This window comes from Mauremys reevesii, linkage group 1 (genome assembly GCF_016161935.1).
Source record: "Mauremys reevesii isolate NIE-2019 linkage group 1, ASM1616193v1, whole genome shotgun sequence".
Classification (NCBI taxonomy): domain Eukaryota; kingdom Metazoa; phylum Chordata; order Testudines; family Geoemydidae; genus Mauremys; species Mauremys reevesii.
This window is the reverse complement of record NC_052623.1, coordinates 44,047,551-44,067,519: the sequence shown is the minus strand read 5'-3', so window position 1 is coordinate 44,067,519 and position 19,969 is coordinate 44,047,551. Positions and strand designations below refer to the sequence as shown.

Genomic DNA, 19,969 nt, shown 5'->3' with positions numbered 1-19,969 from the left:
TAACTGATGTGTAAAGAGTTTTGTAACTTGCAAAACCGTACTGTAAATACTACTAGCTGAAATGTGTATCTTTGAAGCTGTACCCCATAGGATTATTTTGCTATTATATCCTACTATTCCAGCCAGCAGTATCAATTCATGTGTTTCTTTTTCTGAAATTAATCCATTTTATTCTTATATTTTATTAGTATTAATTCCTTGGAATTTAGGATGTGTTGAGGCATGTGTTTTCTGAAATGCAAGAAGCCTACCGGCCTGTAAGATTTGGTAAGATCTGCTATATAGCAAAAAGTAGAAGTAGTTATAAATATGTCAGCATAAAAGCTGGCAACCTTTGGCACAGATAAGAATGGTTCCTGAACTTTGGGGAACCAAAGGGAAGAATTATCCACATCACATCACAGGTTTATCCGGCTTCTACAACCGGTTGCTAAATGCAGGGTACACCACAATTTGGAGGTCATCAAGAGAGCCTAGGTTGGCCGTTTTGGAGTGAGATAATTCTTAATATATTTAGAAAGTAAGTTTCATAATCCACTAACCTATAGGAGAAGAGTACCCATAAATTTCTTAGGGTACAGAAATAAGATTTGGGCATAGTAGGTTGGGCCTGAATTACATAGGTCAGGATCCTATAAAATATCTTGTAAGGGAATCCTTTTCTTAAACCTTCTTCTTCTACCTGCTTTGGAGTTAGTTTTTTTCTTCTTCTTAACTTCTCAGACTTCTTAGGGTCTTAAGCTCTTAAACTAAGTTCTACTTCTTAGATCTTTTCTATCTTCTATCATGCTATCAGCGCAGCTTTTGCAGTATAGTATAATTACTCAGCATTCCTAACCATTGAGGAAGCCAACACCATCATGTAATCGGGTATGCTAGGAATGAGGCTGGTCCTTCACCTCCTATTATCGGACTCTCAAGGAAGGGTGTGAGTATGTTAGGTTAAGGTACTTATAATAGAAATGTTAGCACCAGGAGTTTTGGAATTCTTTTACTGTTTTGCAGTTATAAGTTTCATTGCATTTCTTATTTTTATGTTAACGTCAAAGATTTTATCAATTTGGTATTGTCCTCAGTGTACGCGTTCTTGCCAAGCACCCCGAGAGTCCTCTCCTGATTTAGAGAACTCTCTGAGTTCTTGAACTTGGTAGTCTGAATTTGATAAGAACCTATAAATCTTCTGGTCAGATGCAATCAGTGGCGAGCCATAAAAGCTAACCCATCAAATTCAGCTCAACAAAGCACACCTTCTGGGTAAGCTGAACGTGCGGCAATCTAAAAACTGCTTCCCAGGAGGAGGGTAGGTATGTCCTCCTTTTTGTATTATATTGTTTTGTCTTTAGACAATAAAGTTGAATAAATTTAATTATTTGGTCTCCTGAACAATTTTTAATAATGAACCACAAATGTAGTCAAACAACTGGCTATATCTTTTAGTCAGTAGTGGCAAACTGGATCTGAACTCCTTGGCACAGTAGTGCTAAATTCTACAGAATACTGTATATTCTGCAGTCATGAGATGCAGAGACCATTCAAAATGCAACCTTTTTTTTTTAACCTAATAAAAAGCCATTTGTGAATGTTTTCCCTATATATTTTGTATTGCTACCTATTTGTATGCTGTAGGAACGTGTTATTTAAAAAGTTACCTCTACCTTACAGTAACTGGAGTTCTTAGGGATGTGTTGTCCATATGTACTCTACTGCTGGGAGTGCATGCACCCCAGGCACACAAGATCTGAGTCTTTTGACCAGCAGTGTACGTTAGGGCTGCACATGTACCTATGAGTCTTCATGCTCCTGTACCAAGGCCATTAAGGTGACAGTAGGCCCAATTGCCACTCAGTTACTTCGCCACTGTGGAATCCAGGTTTTATAGGATTCCATAGCAGCAGGGAAGAAAGATGGGTCATGGACTACATATAGACAACACATCTCAAAATATTCCAGTTACTGTAATAATATAAGCAACTTCTTCCTTTCTTTGAGTGCTCATCCATTTATATATATATATATATATATATATATTATATATATATATATATATATATATATATATATATATATATATATATATATATATATATATATATATATATATATATATTATATATTTTCCACTCTTGTGACTAGAAAACAGTGACCTGATGTGAAGGAGATGGGTGCTGAGATGGTGGATCTAGACTAATTCGTTTGTAAGAGATTTCAATACAACCCAAAACCCATTTGAATAGCCTTTGGGTTGATAATCAGCAATGCCAGAATAAGTTTAGGCAACTACCTGAAAGATTTGGTCCTCTGCAAATAAAAGGAAAGAGGTCTTGTGAGCATCTAAAGTATGCAGCCTAACCTCTCCTTGATTAGAATATGGTTTAGGGAATATATTGGTGGGTGGATCATTTGGCTTAAATGAAAGTTTAACTACTTGAGTAAGAACTTGAGATGAAGTCTGAATGATACTTTATCCCTATGAAATACTGTATAGGGAGGTCTTTCTGTGAAAGTGTATATTTACACACTACTTCTGACAGATGTACAATTGCTATAAAAAAGGAAGTCTTCATAGACAAGCATAATAAGGAACAAGTTGCCAAGGGTTCAAATGAGGATCCAATTAAGCCTGTCAAAACCAATGAAGATCCCATATGGAGGGAGGTTTTGTTACTGGTGGAAAAACCCAAACTAGGTACTTATGGTATTTAACCATAATGAGATGGGGGAAAAAACCCTACTCTTGATAGGAGAATGGTATGCAGAAATGGCTGCCAGGTGCACTCTGAGGGCTGTTTAACAATCCAAAGTTCTTCAGTGAAGTAAATATTCCAAAGATAGTTAAAAATAAGTCAATGGGTTGCATGTGACACTGTTCACACCAAATCCCACATCTCTTCCATTCAGCTGCATAGGTTTGTTTCCTACTTTGTATCAAAATATTTTGGACATCCAAAGAACAAAACCTTTTATGAATGACATCCATCCAGCAGCCAGGCTGAGAGATAAAGGGAGACTGGGTTTGGATGCAAAATGTTCCTTTTGTCTTGAGATATTAAATCTGGTAGAAGAGGTAAAGGTTTCGGTGGACAAAACAATAGGTTCAATCCTAGGTACCAAAACTGCCTCAACCACGCAGTCCCTATCATGATGATCCTGCAGCATCTTGTCTGTTGTTTCCAAATACCCTGGGAATTATCTGGAACAGAAATCGAGACACTTTTTGTTGTTTATTACAAGCAGTTCTAATGATTGATGACCCCATTCCCGGAATATAAACTGTGTACAACCGAATCTTTGATCATCCATCCATGGTCTGCTAGAGCACTTTGAAGACTGAGGAGATGTATTGCTCTGAGAGATACACAATGCAATATGCACTGGTTCCATAGCTGAAATGCTTCCTGACACAGCAGAGATGAGCATGTTCTTCCCTACCTGTTTGTATAAAGCATAGCCATGGTCTTGGTCACCAACTGGAAGTCAATCCTTTAATCAAGACTAGGAAGACAGCACAGGCTCTGTGAACTGCTCTGAGCTCTAATATATTTATGTACCGTTCAGTCTCCTTGCAAGTCCATTGGTCTTGTGTCTGATGATGGTCCAGGTGCATTCCACTCCCCATCCCAAGAGGAACTCATTTGTCACCAAAGTCTTACTGGAGAAAAGGGTACAACCTTGTACACCAAACTGAGGTTTTTCCACCAATTTAGTGATATAAGATTTGTGAGCGATCATCAGAGACATATCCATAAGATGTTTTCTCAGTATGTATGCAGACTCTAGTCAACCCTGCACACAACGCAAGTGTAAACTTACATTCTGCATGACTAACGTGCAGGAAGCCATGTGTCCAAGGAGACCCAGAAAAATCCAAACAGTTGTATGTGGATCTTTTTGAGGCTGATTGGCAAGACTGGATAGACTCAACAACAGCCAGAGCTTACCTGCCCAAACAATGAGAAATTTGTTATCTGATAAGTTTCTGTTAGCAGCTTCTCTCCAAATTCATTGCTAATGGCCCCCAAAGATGGAATTCAGAGGCCGTCCAATGTTATTGGTGGAGGCTCTGGGACTTGGCTTCACCCTTAAGCTCAGGCCGCCAGAAGAGTTCCTCCACAGCTGTAGAAACACTCCAGCAACCAATTATCAGCATTAAGACAACTTGGTATAATGTATTCAACTATGCATCAGACAATACATATCTAAGTCTCCCTTTGAAGAAAAATTTCAGTCCATATTCTGGTCATTTATATGATAAGGGTGAGTTGCATTCTGAGAAAAGCTACCAACAGAAAGAAATGATCAACTAAGGGATTACACAATCTGTTGCACAGCTTCTCTCCTCATTTATTACTCATGGGAAGTAGCAAGCAGTGAATCAGAAAAGCAGGTATCCCCAATCTCACCTTCCCCATCCATTTTGGGGGACACCTCAGGAAAGGCTGTTACAACAGGTGGTGGAGTCACCTCTACAGTTCCAAGATACACAAGATGTTCCTACCTATACAGAGGAAAAAGGGTTCTGTCCGAGTTACTGCCTAATATTGAAGAAGGTAGGGTGGCATCCAATTCTGTACTTGAAGGGACTCAACACCATCTGTTGCTTCAAGTTCAGGAGGGTAACACTGGCCTCTATAATTCATCTTTAGATCCACACGAATGGTTTGCGACTCTCAACCCTCAGGATGCATACTTCTGCATGTTTCCATATATTCAGCATGCAGGAAGTAATTAAGATTTCAGGTGAGATAGAACCATTACAATACAGAGTCCTCCTATTTTGTCTTTTTACAGCACTGAATGTTCACCAAGGTTATAGCTGTCTCGTTAATAGGCAGTGCCATGAATGGAGAATATCCAAGAGTTTAGGAGAGGATTCTTGTATCTCTTCAACTGGTATTCTGAGAATCAGCTATTTGTCTGAACAGGTCCTGAAAGCTCTTGTATTCACCCAGTTGGGATGGGACCACTGCTGCATCTGGGAAAGAGGATGAAACAGCTGCTGGCATTAAATGATCCTCTGGTTAAGCGTGCTGCTGCTCAAAAAATTCCTCACGGGTTCAGGTTCATGTATTGAATTTTGAGACATCCTAGATTCCTGACATGGAATAGGAAAAAAGGATCTCTTCCTAAGAGGTGATGCAGCGGTGTGATGTCTAGGATATTATTCTCATCCCCCCATTCCCCTGAGAGACCTAGACCCAAATTAAGCCCTCCCCTCTCTTTTCAGATCCATAAGGGCCCCTTGGGGAATAAATAGGGGATCCTTCCCCACTGTGTTGTGAGTCATAAGATGAAAATGCACATTGTACGGGGACTGCTGAAGCTTGAGTACTAAGATGTATAGTGCTCCTACATGACATTAGCCTCAGTGAGGCTGTTGGTGCCTTTGAGATAGAATGCATCAGTTTTCAGGTCCTTTGATATCACGTACTTCCTCGGTGACAAGAAGGGCAGAGCTGTGAACCTTGATGCAGGAGAAGCAAGAATTGAGCACAAGAGTGCCAATATACCTAGTAGACGCATCTAGTGCGGAAGTGAGTAGCATCAAGAACTGACAAGGCCGGCACTACAATGATCATCACTGACATGATGTTCAGTGCTGAGGTGATAACTGAAGCCTTGGCCCTGGTGCTGGAGACAGTCGATTTTGATTCCAGAGGGTCAATGCGCCCTCAGAGCTCCCGTGGTACCCAGTTTGGGTGGTGGAGTCACCGTAGAGCAGGAGCAGTGAGATGACAGACATCCTCTTACTGGAATCTCCTAGCGGGGATTTGCCCCTGCTCTTCCCAAAGAAAGTGATGCTCCTTTTTATCTAAGGACTTAGGTTTTTCAGCCCTACCTGAGTTCAAAGCCACCAGTGTTTGTAGATGTATTCCAGGAGCTAGTGGATCCAGAGCTGACAGGGACACTCCTGGACTGGATAGAACTTGAGGGGGTTTTCCCTGCTCAGATCAGAGGGCCATAGAGTGGCCTAACAAAAATATCTTTAGAATATGCCTCACTAGCTTTCAAGGTAATTTTAGAAAAACTACTCTCACACTGTACATTTTATCATGAATATATGCTTTCCTTAAACAAGAGAAAGCATCTTGTGTATCCATCAAATATTGGAATTGCCACATCACAAGATGGGCCACCACACAAGTCTCAGGAGACTGACTTAGGGTGGGACATTATGAAATCTCAGTACTGGGAAACTACAATCAAAGAATAAAACAAAAGCAATAATGAAGTAACACTTCCCAAAAAAATAAAACTATTAGAGTAGCTGTCTGTTGGCAGTCTAACTATCTAATATTAATAAGTACACACTTTATTTACAGATAAGACAGTGAAGAGTAAAGGTGTGGATACTGAAGAGCTCAATCTCGCAGTCTCAGGCAGTGAGAAGGAACTGAGTGGTCACTGGGATTGGTCTGCCCTTTATGCCCTCAGTATGGGAATACAAGGACACAGGGTATGTCTACATAGCCCGTGGCAGCAAGCCTCCAACCTAGGTTGATCGATTCAGGCCAGCAGGCCTCAGGTTCTAAAATGGTGCTCTAAAAATATCTGTACAGACAAGCTTTAAGTTGGGGCTCCGGCTGCAGCTTGAGCTCTAAAGCTCAGCCCCAGCCACTACTTGAAACCACTGTCAATACGTACAGCTATTTTTAGAGCACAAGTGTGAGCCCTGCTACCCTAACTATATTGACCTGGGCTGGGAGGCTTGCTCCTGTGGGCTGTGAAGACATATGATTAGGGTACAATGTCCACAATTATCTAAAAGACTCCAGTTTCTAGTGCATGGGACACATGTACACCAAGAGTGGAACACATACGGACAAGCACTCTGTGAAGAATTAGAAGAATTAGAATTAGCACTCTGAAACTGAAGTTAGGGTCAGTGTGCTGTACTTTCTTTTGGCAGCTGGAAGACAGTGGGGTGAAAGCAATGGGTTAACCAAGAAGAAAGGGGACAGAGAACAAAAAGGGGAAGAGAACAAACATCCCCCCAATAGTGCATGAAGATTTAGTAATATTTATGCATTTATATTTAGATTTAGTCTTATTATATACAATAATTGTTATAAACGGTCTTATTGTATTTATTTTATCTTGCTGATATAAACAGGCTTCATTCTTAACTTTGGAAATATAAACATTATGAAGACCAGCTGACTTAAATTGCATTCCTCTTTCTGATGTACAGCTCATGATATGATTCACTAGAGGTCTTTGGGACAACTGTGGTGAAATGTGTTTGAGAGTGCCTGTAACTGTACATGAGAAAAATACACATATATGTAATCACTTCTTTACATGCATAATCAAGCTGGTTGGAAGACCTTTGAAACATTTTTCATCAAAGCAGATATATCGGATCACTTTCAGACCTGAGCTGAAAACCTGACCTTTTCAGTCCAAAACGAGACATTTTGACACTTCCATTTCAGAAAAAGAGAATGAAAATAAATGTCAATACCTAAAAAGGTGTGAAACACAAGTGTCATTTTCTGGCCAGCTCCAACAAATTAACATGATTATGCGTGTAATTGTGGATGTGCCTAAGAAAATCTGTCCCAAATGTGTAGAATAAAAGAATGTGCATGGGGGAGGAGGGAAATGGGTGGAGGGGATGGAGAAGAAGAAGACAGCAAGAGAGGCTCTGTACAGTACTGATTTCAGCTGTCCTTCCATATGGTTGCTAGCTTAAGAGCCCAATTTTTTGAACCCATTTGTTATATATAGGATTGCAACAGATTACAGAACTGCTTTAAACTAAACTATTTTGTTTTCCTATCCTACTATTAAATGAATCATTCACACGCTTTGTTTTTAGGCAGCCTATGAATACAAAATAATTACGAAACTGCACTTAAATTACATATTTACAATACAGAAAACAAAAGTCAAGAATTTCATTCTTATAAGTGAATATCTGACACTACAAACTATCTCTCTGAACTCAAAATTGAATTCCCAAATATTGGCTAGATGTACAAGAGTATCCTTTATTCCATGTAATATTAATTAGTATATTAATTTTAGTAACTACCAAAAGTCTTCAAATTTAGTGTTTACTCACTGGCACTATTTTATAGAGCTGACACGGTATGCAAAATGTAGGTATGTCAGCATACAACACAACTGGATAGAGATGACACTGAGGGATCTTCTCAATGTAGCCATAGTCCACGTACTGCACCTATATAAAATAAATAAAATGAAAAATTACTTTTCTAAAAATGCTGCTTCTTAGAAAAAAAATCACTCTCTGGTAAACAGTCAATTTCTTTTCTCTAAAAACACATCGTGTCTCAGAGCTGGAGGTGGGGCTAGATTGGGGTCAAAGAACAAGGGCCACCCATACCTTCTTCAGGTTGACGTAAAGAGGGAATCTCCCCAGACAGTTGTTCCTGCTTTCGTGGCTCCTTCCTTGAGAAATTTACGAAACCTAAATTTCCTACTGTTCAGTCTTACTCAGGAATGACCTGCAGATACTGCCCTTGGAAGGGGCATGTGCTTCCCCTGAGTACTATAAACAGGTGTTGTAGTCTGATCAGAATCAACTTGTGGCACTTATCGTAGCTTTTAAAGCCAGGGATCGCTAGCATACTCCCCTTAGCTACTGGAGGGTCGGGGGAATGAGGGGCATACGGTAACAGTTTCCCAGCAGAACTGTTTTGGGAGTGGGGCAAGATAAGGAACCAGACCCCTCGTAAGCTAGTTCCTAACGGTACTCAGAACTAAGAGGCTTTAACAATTTTAATAACTATTTACAGTGTGCAGTTGGAAAAAGTCAGCATGGACAATGAAGCTCTGTCCTAAAGCACGAACAGTAATAAAGAACTAAGATGGTAGCAGTCTGGCAGCCTTTATTCCCTTGGTGCAGAACATAAGCAGAGTGGGGGTGCATGCATGGACCACCTACACTGCTAAAGAAGGTTCTCCAGTCCCGGGCACATGGAATATATGTGCAACCTGAAGTACATTATACACAAGGATAAATGCTTGAAGAACTGAATAGATAGTTCAGGCAAACTATCATTAAGACAGAGTCATGCCAAAAGGTAGGGGGTCAGATAAAAGGAACATGCCTACTTGGAGAACATAAACTGAAACATAATAGTAGTAATATCAGCAATTAATTCAGCATGTGATCATTATGAAACATTTAACTTTTTAAAAATAGATTACTTATTTTGAAAAGGTGACCACATTCAAGAGAGAACAAAATCCATAAGTCAGTCATAATTGCAAAGTTTCTATGCTCTTAGGAGAGCTGTTTTACTATTGCCAGCAAAATCAAAAAAGGAAATATTACTCACCCTGTGCAATAACTGTAGTTCTTCAAGAGGTGTCTCCTTATGAGTGCTCCATTTCAGATTCGTATATGTCTCTCATGCTCTTATTTGTAGATTTCTAGCTAGCAGTTCATTTGGCCCATGCACCTATCCTATGCTTCCTCATGACATACACTGAGGCTACACAAGGCTGTGTGGGTGAACCACCTTCAGTTCCTTCTCTACTCAGTCATCACCTAGAGCAGTGGCTCTCAACTTTTCCAGACTACTGTACCCCTTTCAGGAGTCTGATTTGTCTTGCATACCCCCAAAAGTTTCACCTCACTTAAAAACTACCTGCTTACAAAATCAGACAAAAATACAAAAGCGTCATAGCACACTAGTACTGAAAAATTGCTTACTTTCTCACTTTTTCTATATAAATTATAAAATGAATCAATTGGGATAATAATATTGTACTTACACTTCAATGTATAGTAGATAGAGCAGTATGAAGTCATTGTATGAAATTTTAGTTTGCACTGACTTTGCTTGTGCTTTTAATATAGTCTGTTGTAAAATTAGGCAAATACCTAGATAAGTTGATGTACCCCTGGAAGACCTCGGCGTACCCCCAAGGGTACACATATCCCTGACTGAGAACCACTGCTCTAGAGAGCAACCAAAAAAAGGGGAAGGAGGCTGGGTGGTGGAGCACCCAAAGGGGGATACATCTCAAAGAACTTCAATTACTGCACAGGGTGAGTAACATTTCCTCCTTCTTCAAGCAGTGACCCTAGAGGTGCTCCACTTCACATGACTTCTGAGCAGTATCCCTAGAAGTAAGGGGGAGGGAGAGGCTTTGGAACAGGATCTAGAATCAAAGGTAGTGCTGCCAAGCCAAGTAGTGCATCAGATCTGATGGTATGGAGCAGAGCATAATGTTTTAAAAATGTATGGTTTGAAGACCAGGTAGTGGTTCTACATATCTCAGATACTGGGACATTCTTAAAAAATTCAGCAGCAGTGTCTTTCCCATCGTCCCAGGGAGTGCTTGTTGCCAGCTTCCAGGCTTATATAGGACCCACCTCTTCCTGCCCAGCTGAGCCTGTTCTACTTAAATCCCTGCTACCAGTCTCTTTCTCCAGATGCAGTCCAGGCAGTTAAATGGCCCACTTAGCCATTTTAAACCTTTCAGGCCTTGTGGGGGGTGAACGCCACATCACAGGTCCCAAGATGGAGTGGGGTACTAATGTGGGGGAAGGTATTACCCAGACCCCTAATAAATCTGGATGATACTGGGTAAGCAAAAATGGAGAATCCCTCAACTTGGGAATGAAAGGCGGATATGGCAGCCAGGTGTACCTTGACCGAATGGATGGATAATCTAGATGTCTTCAGATCCTGCAGGTAGCTTAGGATGAGTGAAAGAGGAATTGATTCTGGACGCAGATACTGACTGTAGTAGGAAGACAGCCTGATACATAATCCCTTGTATCAGTGGGCTTGTATGAGGCCTGGGCTAAAGTAGTAGTCAAAGCTTTGCTAATATAAAGCAAGGTCAGCAAGAGACAGCCTGTGAGCAGGAGTTCGGCTCTGCCTGCATACACACTCCCAGAGCCTGGCAAGAACAGAGCGGTATTGCAAAAACACACACTTTCCTAAGAAAGACTAGGCACAGGACACTCACAAAAATACATTCCAGAAGGATGGTACCAGAACACCCCGATACCAAGTATGGTACAACCCACTCTCCCCCAAATATAACAGGAACACGCTGACCCATCTTAAAGACAAGGTCAGGATGACAGCACAATGGATAGAGATGTTTTGATTGAACCAACATGAACAAGGTGATGGGTGGCACCTAGGTATGTCAGAGGGTGGCACCTGGATATGTTAGAGGGGCAATACGTAACTTATTTGTATCGGTGTATAAAGAGATATTTCAGAGGGAGTGTTTCTGGCCAGCCGAGGGAGGAATGGAAAGTCCCACCATTCACTGAGCTGCGTCCATTGTCACAGGCATACATGTCTTAGTATCTTCAAAGAGTCTGCCAGGTGCTATTACTGTACTTAGTCAACAGTAAACCTGGCTGTGCGCCTTCATGCCTTAATGGATCTTGTGGTCTCAAGGTCTGCTGTGCCAGCTACCTGCGAAGTGCTGGGGAGGCATACAGAGGGAATGCATGTAGCCAAACATCTATCAACACTGATGACCACACCAGTGGACAATCTCTTCCATTTCTGTTGGTAAGTAGGGAGAAATGATGTTATTCTACTGTTTAATAACACCTGCTGTACCACCATAGAGCAGGAAATCTATATATCCAAGAACCATCCTGGATCCACACCCGGAGGCACAGAACTGCCAGGCTGGGGTGTAGAGTGTGACCTGCATCCTGAGACAGGATATGAGGAATGGTCCAGTGCTTGATCAACAGCTGGACACAGCTGATGCAGGTAAGGGTATCAAGCTTATCTCATCCAGGTAGGTACTATGAGGATAACTCTGACGTCATCCTACCTGATCTTGTTCAGTGCTCTAGAATTAAGGGCACTGGGGAAAAGGCACAGAATCTACTTTTCTGCCACAGCAGAAGCAAGATATCCCCCAGGGAGCAGTGACCCAAAGTCCCCCTTTAATAGAAGAGAAGGCACTTCCTGTTTTCAAAGGTGATGAAAAGATGGATATCTGGCCGTTCTTAACTCTGAAATATGCTATGGAGAACCTAAGGGTCCAGCTCCCATTTGTAGTCATGGGAGAAGTGTCTGTTGAGGGCATCAACAGTGGTGTTCCAGATTTCAGCAGTCTGCTTTCCAGGCATCTGGATGTGGTGGCTATGGAACCAGTTCCAAAGCTTTGTAGCTTCAGCACATAAGAATGCAGATCTTGCTCCTCCCTGCTTGTTGATGTAAAACTTGCAGAACATATTGTTCATCATGGCCTTGATTGTTTTGTCCCTAATGAGGGGCAGGAGATGAAGGGAAGGATTCCTGACCGCCCTGAGCTCCAAAAGCTTGATGTAGAGATTGGTTTCATGGGACTGTCCATCTGCCCTGAACCAAGAAGATGTTGAAGTGGGCACCCCACACTAATCAGGATGCATTACACTAACTGAATCTATTTCCTCATGTTAAGTATCCTCACACGTTCAATCAGTCATCTCAATTATCACTTCAAAGTTTTTTTCTCCTGCTGCTGATAGCTCATCTCAATTGATTGGCCTCTTACAGTTGGTCTGGCTACTTCCACCTTTTCATGTTCTCTGTATGTATAAACTTCTTCTTGCTGTATGTTTTAGTCTATGCATCTGATGAAGTGGGCTGTAGCCTACGAAAGCTTATGCTCAAATAAATTTGTTAGTCTCTAAGGTGCCACAAGTACTCCTGTTCTTTTTACTGATAGAGTTGAGTGACAGAAACGGACACCTGCACAGGGATGGAGTTGCTCCTTCCACTAGTTTAGAGAGTTCATTATGTACACTGTCAAAGCATTCCTGTCATAGAATAGACAATTCCTAACCAACCTGGGAAGCAGCAGAGCATAACCTTGCATGGATTGATCACAATGGTACAAGCTGCCATATGGCCCAAGAGTTGAAGATAGATCCTTATTGTGGTTTGAGAGCTCCTCTGAATTGCCCCTACCAGTCCTGAAAGAGTCACAAATCTGTCTAAAGGGAGGTACTCTCTGGCTGTCATGGAGTCCAGATACGCCTCAAACTGTATCCTTTGTACTGGTACTAATGTGGATTTCTTTACATTCAGCTGTAGACCCAACTCATGAAACAGAGCAAGAGCCTTCTGGGTTGATAACAGTGACTTGAAAGAATGGTCTTTGAGCAGCCTTGAAAGAATGGTCTTTGAGATACTGGAAGACAAGAATTACTCCCTTCCGAAGGTAAGCTGCAACTACTACTACAATCTTCAAAGATATCCTTAGGTTCCAAGGATAGGCTGAGCACTTGGTACTGGAAATGATCTTGGTCTATGATAAATCGTAGGTATTTCCAGTATGATGGGTGTATATTTATATGGATATAGGAGTCTTGTAGGTGGAGGGATGAAAATCAGTCCCCTTCCTCTAGTGAAGTAATTATAGTAGCCAATCACAATCCTGAACTTTTGGGATTTCACAAACTTGTTCAGCTGTCTTAGATTGAAGATTGGCTTCCAACCACCATCCTTTTTTGGTACTAGGAAGTATTGAGTAGAACCCTCTGCCCCTGGAAGGGAAAGGAACTAGTTCTACTGCTCCTAGATGGAGGAGAGAGTCCACCTCTTGCCTTTGTAAAAGCTTGTGAGAAGGCTCCCTGAAGAGGAATGGGGAAGAGGAGGTGGAAGGGTGACTGGCAACAAAATGGCAGATGAAATTCAGTGCTTACCAGTGCAAAGTAATACATACTGGAAAAATATAATTCCAAATACACATACAAAAGGATGGGGTCTAAATTAGCTGTTACCACTCAAGAAAGATCTTGGAGTCATCAAGGCTAGTTCTCTGAAAACGTCTGCCTGATGTGCCAAGTATCAGGAGGTAGCCGTGTTAGTCTGTATCCACAAAATCCACCGGACTTGTTTTTGCTTAATGTGCAGCAGTCCAAAAAGCTAACAATGTTAGAAACCATTATGAAGGGGCTAGATAAGAGAAATCATCATAACACCACCACATAAATCCATGGTATACCCACACCTTGAATACGGCATGCAATTGGTTCACCCCATCTCAAAACAGGTACATTAGCATTGGAAAAAGTACAAGAAAGGGCAACAAAAATGATTAGAGGTATGGAATGCCTTACATAACAGCAGAGATTAAAAAGACTGGGACTGTTCAGATTAGAAAAGTGATGACTAAGGAGGGACAAGATAAAGATCTACAAAATCATGAATGGTGTGGAGAAAGTAAGTGTTATTTACTCCTTCATATAAACACAAGAACTAGGGGCCACCCAATGAAATTAATAGGCAGCAGGTTTAAAACAAACAAGTATTTCTTCACACAGTGCATACTCAACCTGTGAAATTTCTTGCCAGGGGATGTTGTGAAGACCAAAAGTATAACAGGGTTACAAAAAGAATTAGATAGATTCATGGAGGATAGGTCCATCAATGGCTATTAGGCAACATGGTTAGGGATGCAACTCCATGCTCTGGGTGTCCCTAAACTTCCAACTGCTAGAAGTTGGGACTGGATGACATGGGATGGATCACTTGATAATTGCCCTGTTCTGAACATTCACTCTGAAGCATCTGGCACTGGCCACTGTTGGAAGACAGGATATTGGGCTAAATGAACCATTGGTCTGACCCATTGTGGCCAATCTTGTGCTTTTATGAATGATCACTTATGCCATTTGTCATAAAAGAAAAAAAATATCAAACTTACCCTGACTGTACCACCACCAGCTTCTGTAACTTTACCTCGATACCACATGGTATCCGATCCTCTTACAACACACGCTTCTTCCTTTTCCCAACAATATGGTTCCAGAAGACCAAGACATTTGAAGTTATTTTGTATATCAGTCATCAATTTGTTTAGTTCATTTTCTGAACAAGAATTGGGTAAAGAGAAAGTGAAATTCAAAAAATGGATTTCAGATTTATAGGTGCAAATAATTGTTTTAACCACTACATATATAGTTACTGTATACTAGGCTGGGGCTGTAGAACAATAATTTAGAGGTTAAACTATACAGCTTTTCACATTTTAATTTCCAAATATCTTCCACTAGGTTGGGAATCTTACCTATTGCAAGTCCTTCTAATTCCACTGTGTTGGAATAATAGTGGCAAATGTAGGGGTTATATTATAGAAAATATATTTTCCATATTTTAAAGCATTTAACACTACCTAATGACAATGGCTGAAATAACTTCCAAGCCAATTTCATACTTAGTTATACAAATTCTTAAAAGAAGAAAAAATTGCTATTAAATGTAAATAGGATTTACATTTTATCAAGATAAAACATGAAGTCTGGGTTGCAAAACCACATCCCTGAGGAAGTTACTGCTATTATCGAGAATATAAGGATAAATAGTCCAGGATTCTATCATGTTGGAAAGAAATCTAGGACGGCTTCCTTGTTTATTTGTAGAGTCTGATTCCCAGAGCTTAGAGTTCTCAATGACAAAGAAGTCAATACAGTAAACTTGCAGAGCTTCCTAACATACAGAAGAACTCTAGGTGAACTGAAGAGGTATACAGGGGAGTCGCATCTTACGTGGGGGTTAGGTTCAAAAGTCAGCACGTAAGGCGAAAAAAGCATATGGTCAAATGCTCACTGAGTGGAATGGCGGGCGGAATCACCCGCACTACAGGTACAGTATTTAAATTTTTATTTTTTCTTTTTGTTTTGCCGAGCACGTATAGTTAAAATCGCATAAGTTAAATGCGCCTATGATGCAACTCCACTGTAGTTTCCAAAAGTGTTCAGAGTAAATTTTAGGCACATAAGGCAGCAGTTGAAGAGGGAATATTACAGAAGCAACAACTAATTCTGTAACTGTATCTCTGAAGTGAAATATCTGAAAATAAGGCTTTGTGACTGCATATCATTGCAAACAAAATGAGGGGGAAGCTGATAAAATTCAACTGTGAGACAGCAGCAATGAACAAAAAGAGAAAGAGTTCCAGAGGAAGTAGAAATGACATTTTAGAGACTTACTTGACACTAACAGTTTTCCCAAAAAGTCCCTGAATTGTTTTACATACAAGTCATACTAACTATTGCAACAGAAACACAGAATCCTCAAATCTGGTCTGAGGGATTATCAATTTTACTTTACTTTATAAAATCTGTATTTCTAATTTTGTAATCTGCAAACATGATCTTTAATAATTGAACAAAAAATCTTTATTAAGACTATCAAGTGGTTAATTTTTTTTGTAACAGACAAAGTGTTATCTGGACACTGGGCAGATTAAAATGGATTTCTAATACGCAATCGACTAGTATTAATTAGAAATACGGAAGATACTGAGTCAATTAGTCTGGAATTTTCAAAGGGACCTAAAAGATTTAAGCATCTAACTCCTACTGAAAGTCATTGACATTTGGGCATATAACTACTTAAGGCTGAGATTTGCAAAGAGGCCTAAAACTTTAAGATGTATTTTCACCCAATATTCAAGATGCAGTGTTACAAAGTTAATTTCTTTTCCCAAATGCAGCTACTACTCTATGTCTGTCCAATAGCACATATAAAGCACTCAAAGACTACTGTGAAGAGGGCAGTAAAAATCAGAAATGGAAATGTGTCTTTTGTAGAGGGTGTCATCTTCTGGGTTTTGTGTGAATGATGATGATTTTTTTTTTAAAGCCACAAGGACTTAACTTACAAATTACCTGTCCACAGATAACAGATGGTCAAAAGGAACTTGTCACATCCAAAGAATGGCACCTTCAATGACCATGTACGCTCTAATACTGCCGCCCTAGCTCAGCATTAGCAGCTGAACCATAAAAACATGAATTTACTGCAATTCAGAATCTTACCTAAAGATTTGGGCACCATATAAATAGTTCCATCATCTCCAATACAGTTTATTATAGCCTTTAATTCTTTCATGTCAGGTATAATTGGAGGTTTATATGCTCCATCCATTCTTGACTTAAGCACTAGTTTCTTTGACTCATGTTCTTTAGGTTCATTAACAGAAAGAGTAACCTGTTTCTCTGGCACTAAACACTGTGGTGCACATTCAATTTCTGGAATCAGCTCATTTAAGCATGGACTCTCTGGCTTCAAAGGAACTTCAAGAGGTTTCTCAGGATCTGCATCACTTATATCAATTTCATGAGTTCTATCAGATACAACACAAAATATATCAAAAGATGAAAACTCCGAAGCATGAGAGAGTAAGATAATCTAAAGGAAAAAAAAATGATCGAAGTTTGAAATTATAACTATTCATTTTAACAAAACAGGTATCAAAATATACTTACTCCATCAGCATAAGTAACTGCAATGTACATTAGACTGTGATGCTGATAATATGTTCTATCACATGTAAATTTAAAATGCTAATTGTCTATAAAGGGGGAATTCTGCACCGAAAAATAAAAAAAAATCTGCGCATATTTTTAAATTCTGCAAAATTCTGCGTATTTTATTTTCAAAACAACACAATATAATCACACCAGTTTCAATTATTATGGTAGTTTATTTAAAAAAATACCTGTCCACAAGTATGGCTGTAACCATACAGACAATGAAAAAGATTCAGAAAATGTTTTTTGACAAATAAAGTCCTTACTAGGCATATTAATATACAGATAAAAATCAATAATTTAAAAAAAAAAAATCGATTTTTAATTTAAATAGATTTTTAATTTAAAAAACCTGATTTAAATAAAGATACATTATAGCTCAAAGATCTCTCATCATGGAATAGGTATTATAAATTCTAATCCTATAGTATGAGACAACATATTCATGCAATGTTTAAGAAAAGTTTTGTAAATGAGTTCCAATAGTTCATGGATTAGGGATCCAATTTTATGGGGTTCCAGGGGATTCTGTATAGATTTAGGTTAATCTTTCTATCTACCCAATGAGACTCCGTGCTCAGTCTACAAGATACCAGCAGAGATGCTTAGTTTTGCAGTTCTCAAACTGTGGATTTGTGTCTCCAGAGATAACATGCTTGTTAACAGCAAAAATGTTGATGGATGGATGGATAGATGGGAGAAGTAACAGATCTCAACCCTATTCTCCCTCTGCAAATTTGTGTACACAGAGTCAATCCCTTTCCCTTACCTCTCTCTAAAAGTGCAAAGTTTCAAGAAGTTCAATCAATAGAAGATTGTTGGGGATGGAATAGATCTGGACAAGTAGAAGTCTTGAGATAAATGTGAGAAGGGAGGGACAGGCAGTAGAAACAAAAGTGAAACTGTTTGAGCAGCATATTCCAGAAGTCTTGAGGTCTTTCTGAGTGTAGCCTTCATTGATTTGAGATCTTTCATACCATTCTCTCACTAGAAGGGAAAACCTATAATGGCAGCAGGCTGTAAAAGAGACTCAGTTTGGAAACATTTTAATGAAGTTCCTCTACCTGTGGATAAGACAGACATGCGTGCAAAATGCAAACAGTGCAAAACAGAAATGCTAGTGTTCCTTCTCAGGAGAAAGCTGCATTGAAGATGATGAAAGGAACATGTCTGAACATGTGGGATCTTCAGGTTGGTAAACTTTTTTATTTCATACTTCTTTCTTAAGGACTGCCTGTCTTCCTTCTGGACTATTTTTGAATTCTCATGTTTGAGCAAAAAAGGAAGATAGTTTTACTCTATGGTACTATCATTTTAGATGCAGGTGTGATAAAACCTAAATATCTGAAATAGGCAGATTTTCTTTTTACAATTTCACCTTTGAAGTACTGTCAGTGAAGGCACTGAGTAATACTAAATGAGCAGTATGGTGGTAATTAAATAACTGCATTGACTTATTTTGTTTAGGAGAATCCATCCTCAACATACAGGATTCTGAAGACTATCCACCTTCAAGATCACCATCATTTTCTATAGTTTCAGAGTTATCTGCAAATGATAGTGTTTCAGTCACATCATGTATATCACAGAGCCACAGTATATCACCTGTAGCAAAAAGAAAAAAAAATCCACCATCCAGAAACCACCATAGATAAGTTTGTGATAAGAACCAGCAGATTATAAAAAGAGTTAACTGATGAAAAAATTGCCCGGTTTATGCAACCACTCTCCTTTCCGTATAATTGAGAACCCACACTTCATTAACATGGTTCAGTCATTAAGACCAGAATACAGTCCACCCAACTGAGCTGATGTCACAGGCAAATTACTGGATAAAGTGTATGAAAGAGAAATTGAGCAGAGTGCAAAAGATCTAGAGGGTGAAATCGTTAACCCGAGTCATGATGGGTGGAGCAATGGCCACAATGATCTTGTTTTATGTCCTTGTGTGACAACAGAAGAAGGGAGTGTCTTCCTTACAGAAACACTTGATACATCAGGAAATGCACACAGAGCAGAATACTTACAAGTAGCAGCAGCAGCAAAAGCTATAACAAACTATGAAAAAAATTCAAATGTCCAGTACGCAGCATGGTCACAGACAATGCTGCAAACGTATCCAAGATGAGAAGAAATTTAGAAGAGAGTCCCAAGCTAATAACATACGGTTGCAGTGCTCATTTGATGAACCTCCTAGCCAAAGACTTCAGTGGTTCCAGAAATAAAGGCTAATGTTGTTGAAATTGCAAAATACTTCTGTAACAACCACTTTGTAGCAGCTGCTCTGAAAAAAAGTGGGAGGGAACCAAGATGGGCGATGGAACTCAGTAGTGGACTGTTTTGATCACTACAGCAAGAACTGGCCTAATCTGATGAACAATATAGTGAAAAATAGATGGCACTGTCACAGCCAAAGTTCTCAACATTGGGCTTAAGTAAAATGTTGAACACGTGCTGAGTAACCTGAAGCCTATTTCTGTAGCCTTGAACAAAATGCAGGGAAATAGCTGTTTTATTGCTGATGCTGTTGAAATTTGGAAGGAACTGAGTGAGATCTTAAAAAGAGAAATATTCAATGGATTAAGTTAAATTATAAGCATTAAAAAAACAAATGGGACAAGCACTATCTCCAGCTCATTTTCTTGCAAATATTATCAATACGCAGTACCAGGGTCAAACCTTAACTGCTGCTGGAGAGGAGAT

At 39.7% G+C, this 19,969-nt stretch overlaps 1 protein-coding gene across 9 annotated transcripts in view; it reads right to left on the bottom strand.

Annotated features, from left to right (window-relative positions):
• RNF17 (ring finger protein 17) overlaps positions 1-19,969 on the bottom strand; it is a 227,700-nt gene that overhangs the window by 68,797 nt on the left and 138,934 nt on the right. For all 9 annotated transcript variants that reach the window (XM_039498951.1, XM_039498917.1, XM_039498969.1 and 6 more), the window contains 3 exons: positions 16,772-17,079; positions 14,656-14,819; positions 8,066-8,185 (listed from right to left, as the gene is read on the bottom strand). In XM_039498951.1, coding sequence (XP_039354885.1) covers positions 8,066-8,185; positions 14,656-14,819; positions 16,772-17,079 — 592 coding nt within the window. The remainder of the gene's footprint in view (positions 1-8,065; positions 8,186-14,655; positions 14,820-16,771; positions 17,080-19,969) is intronic.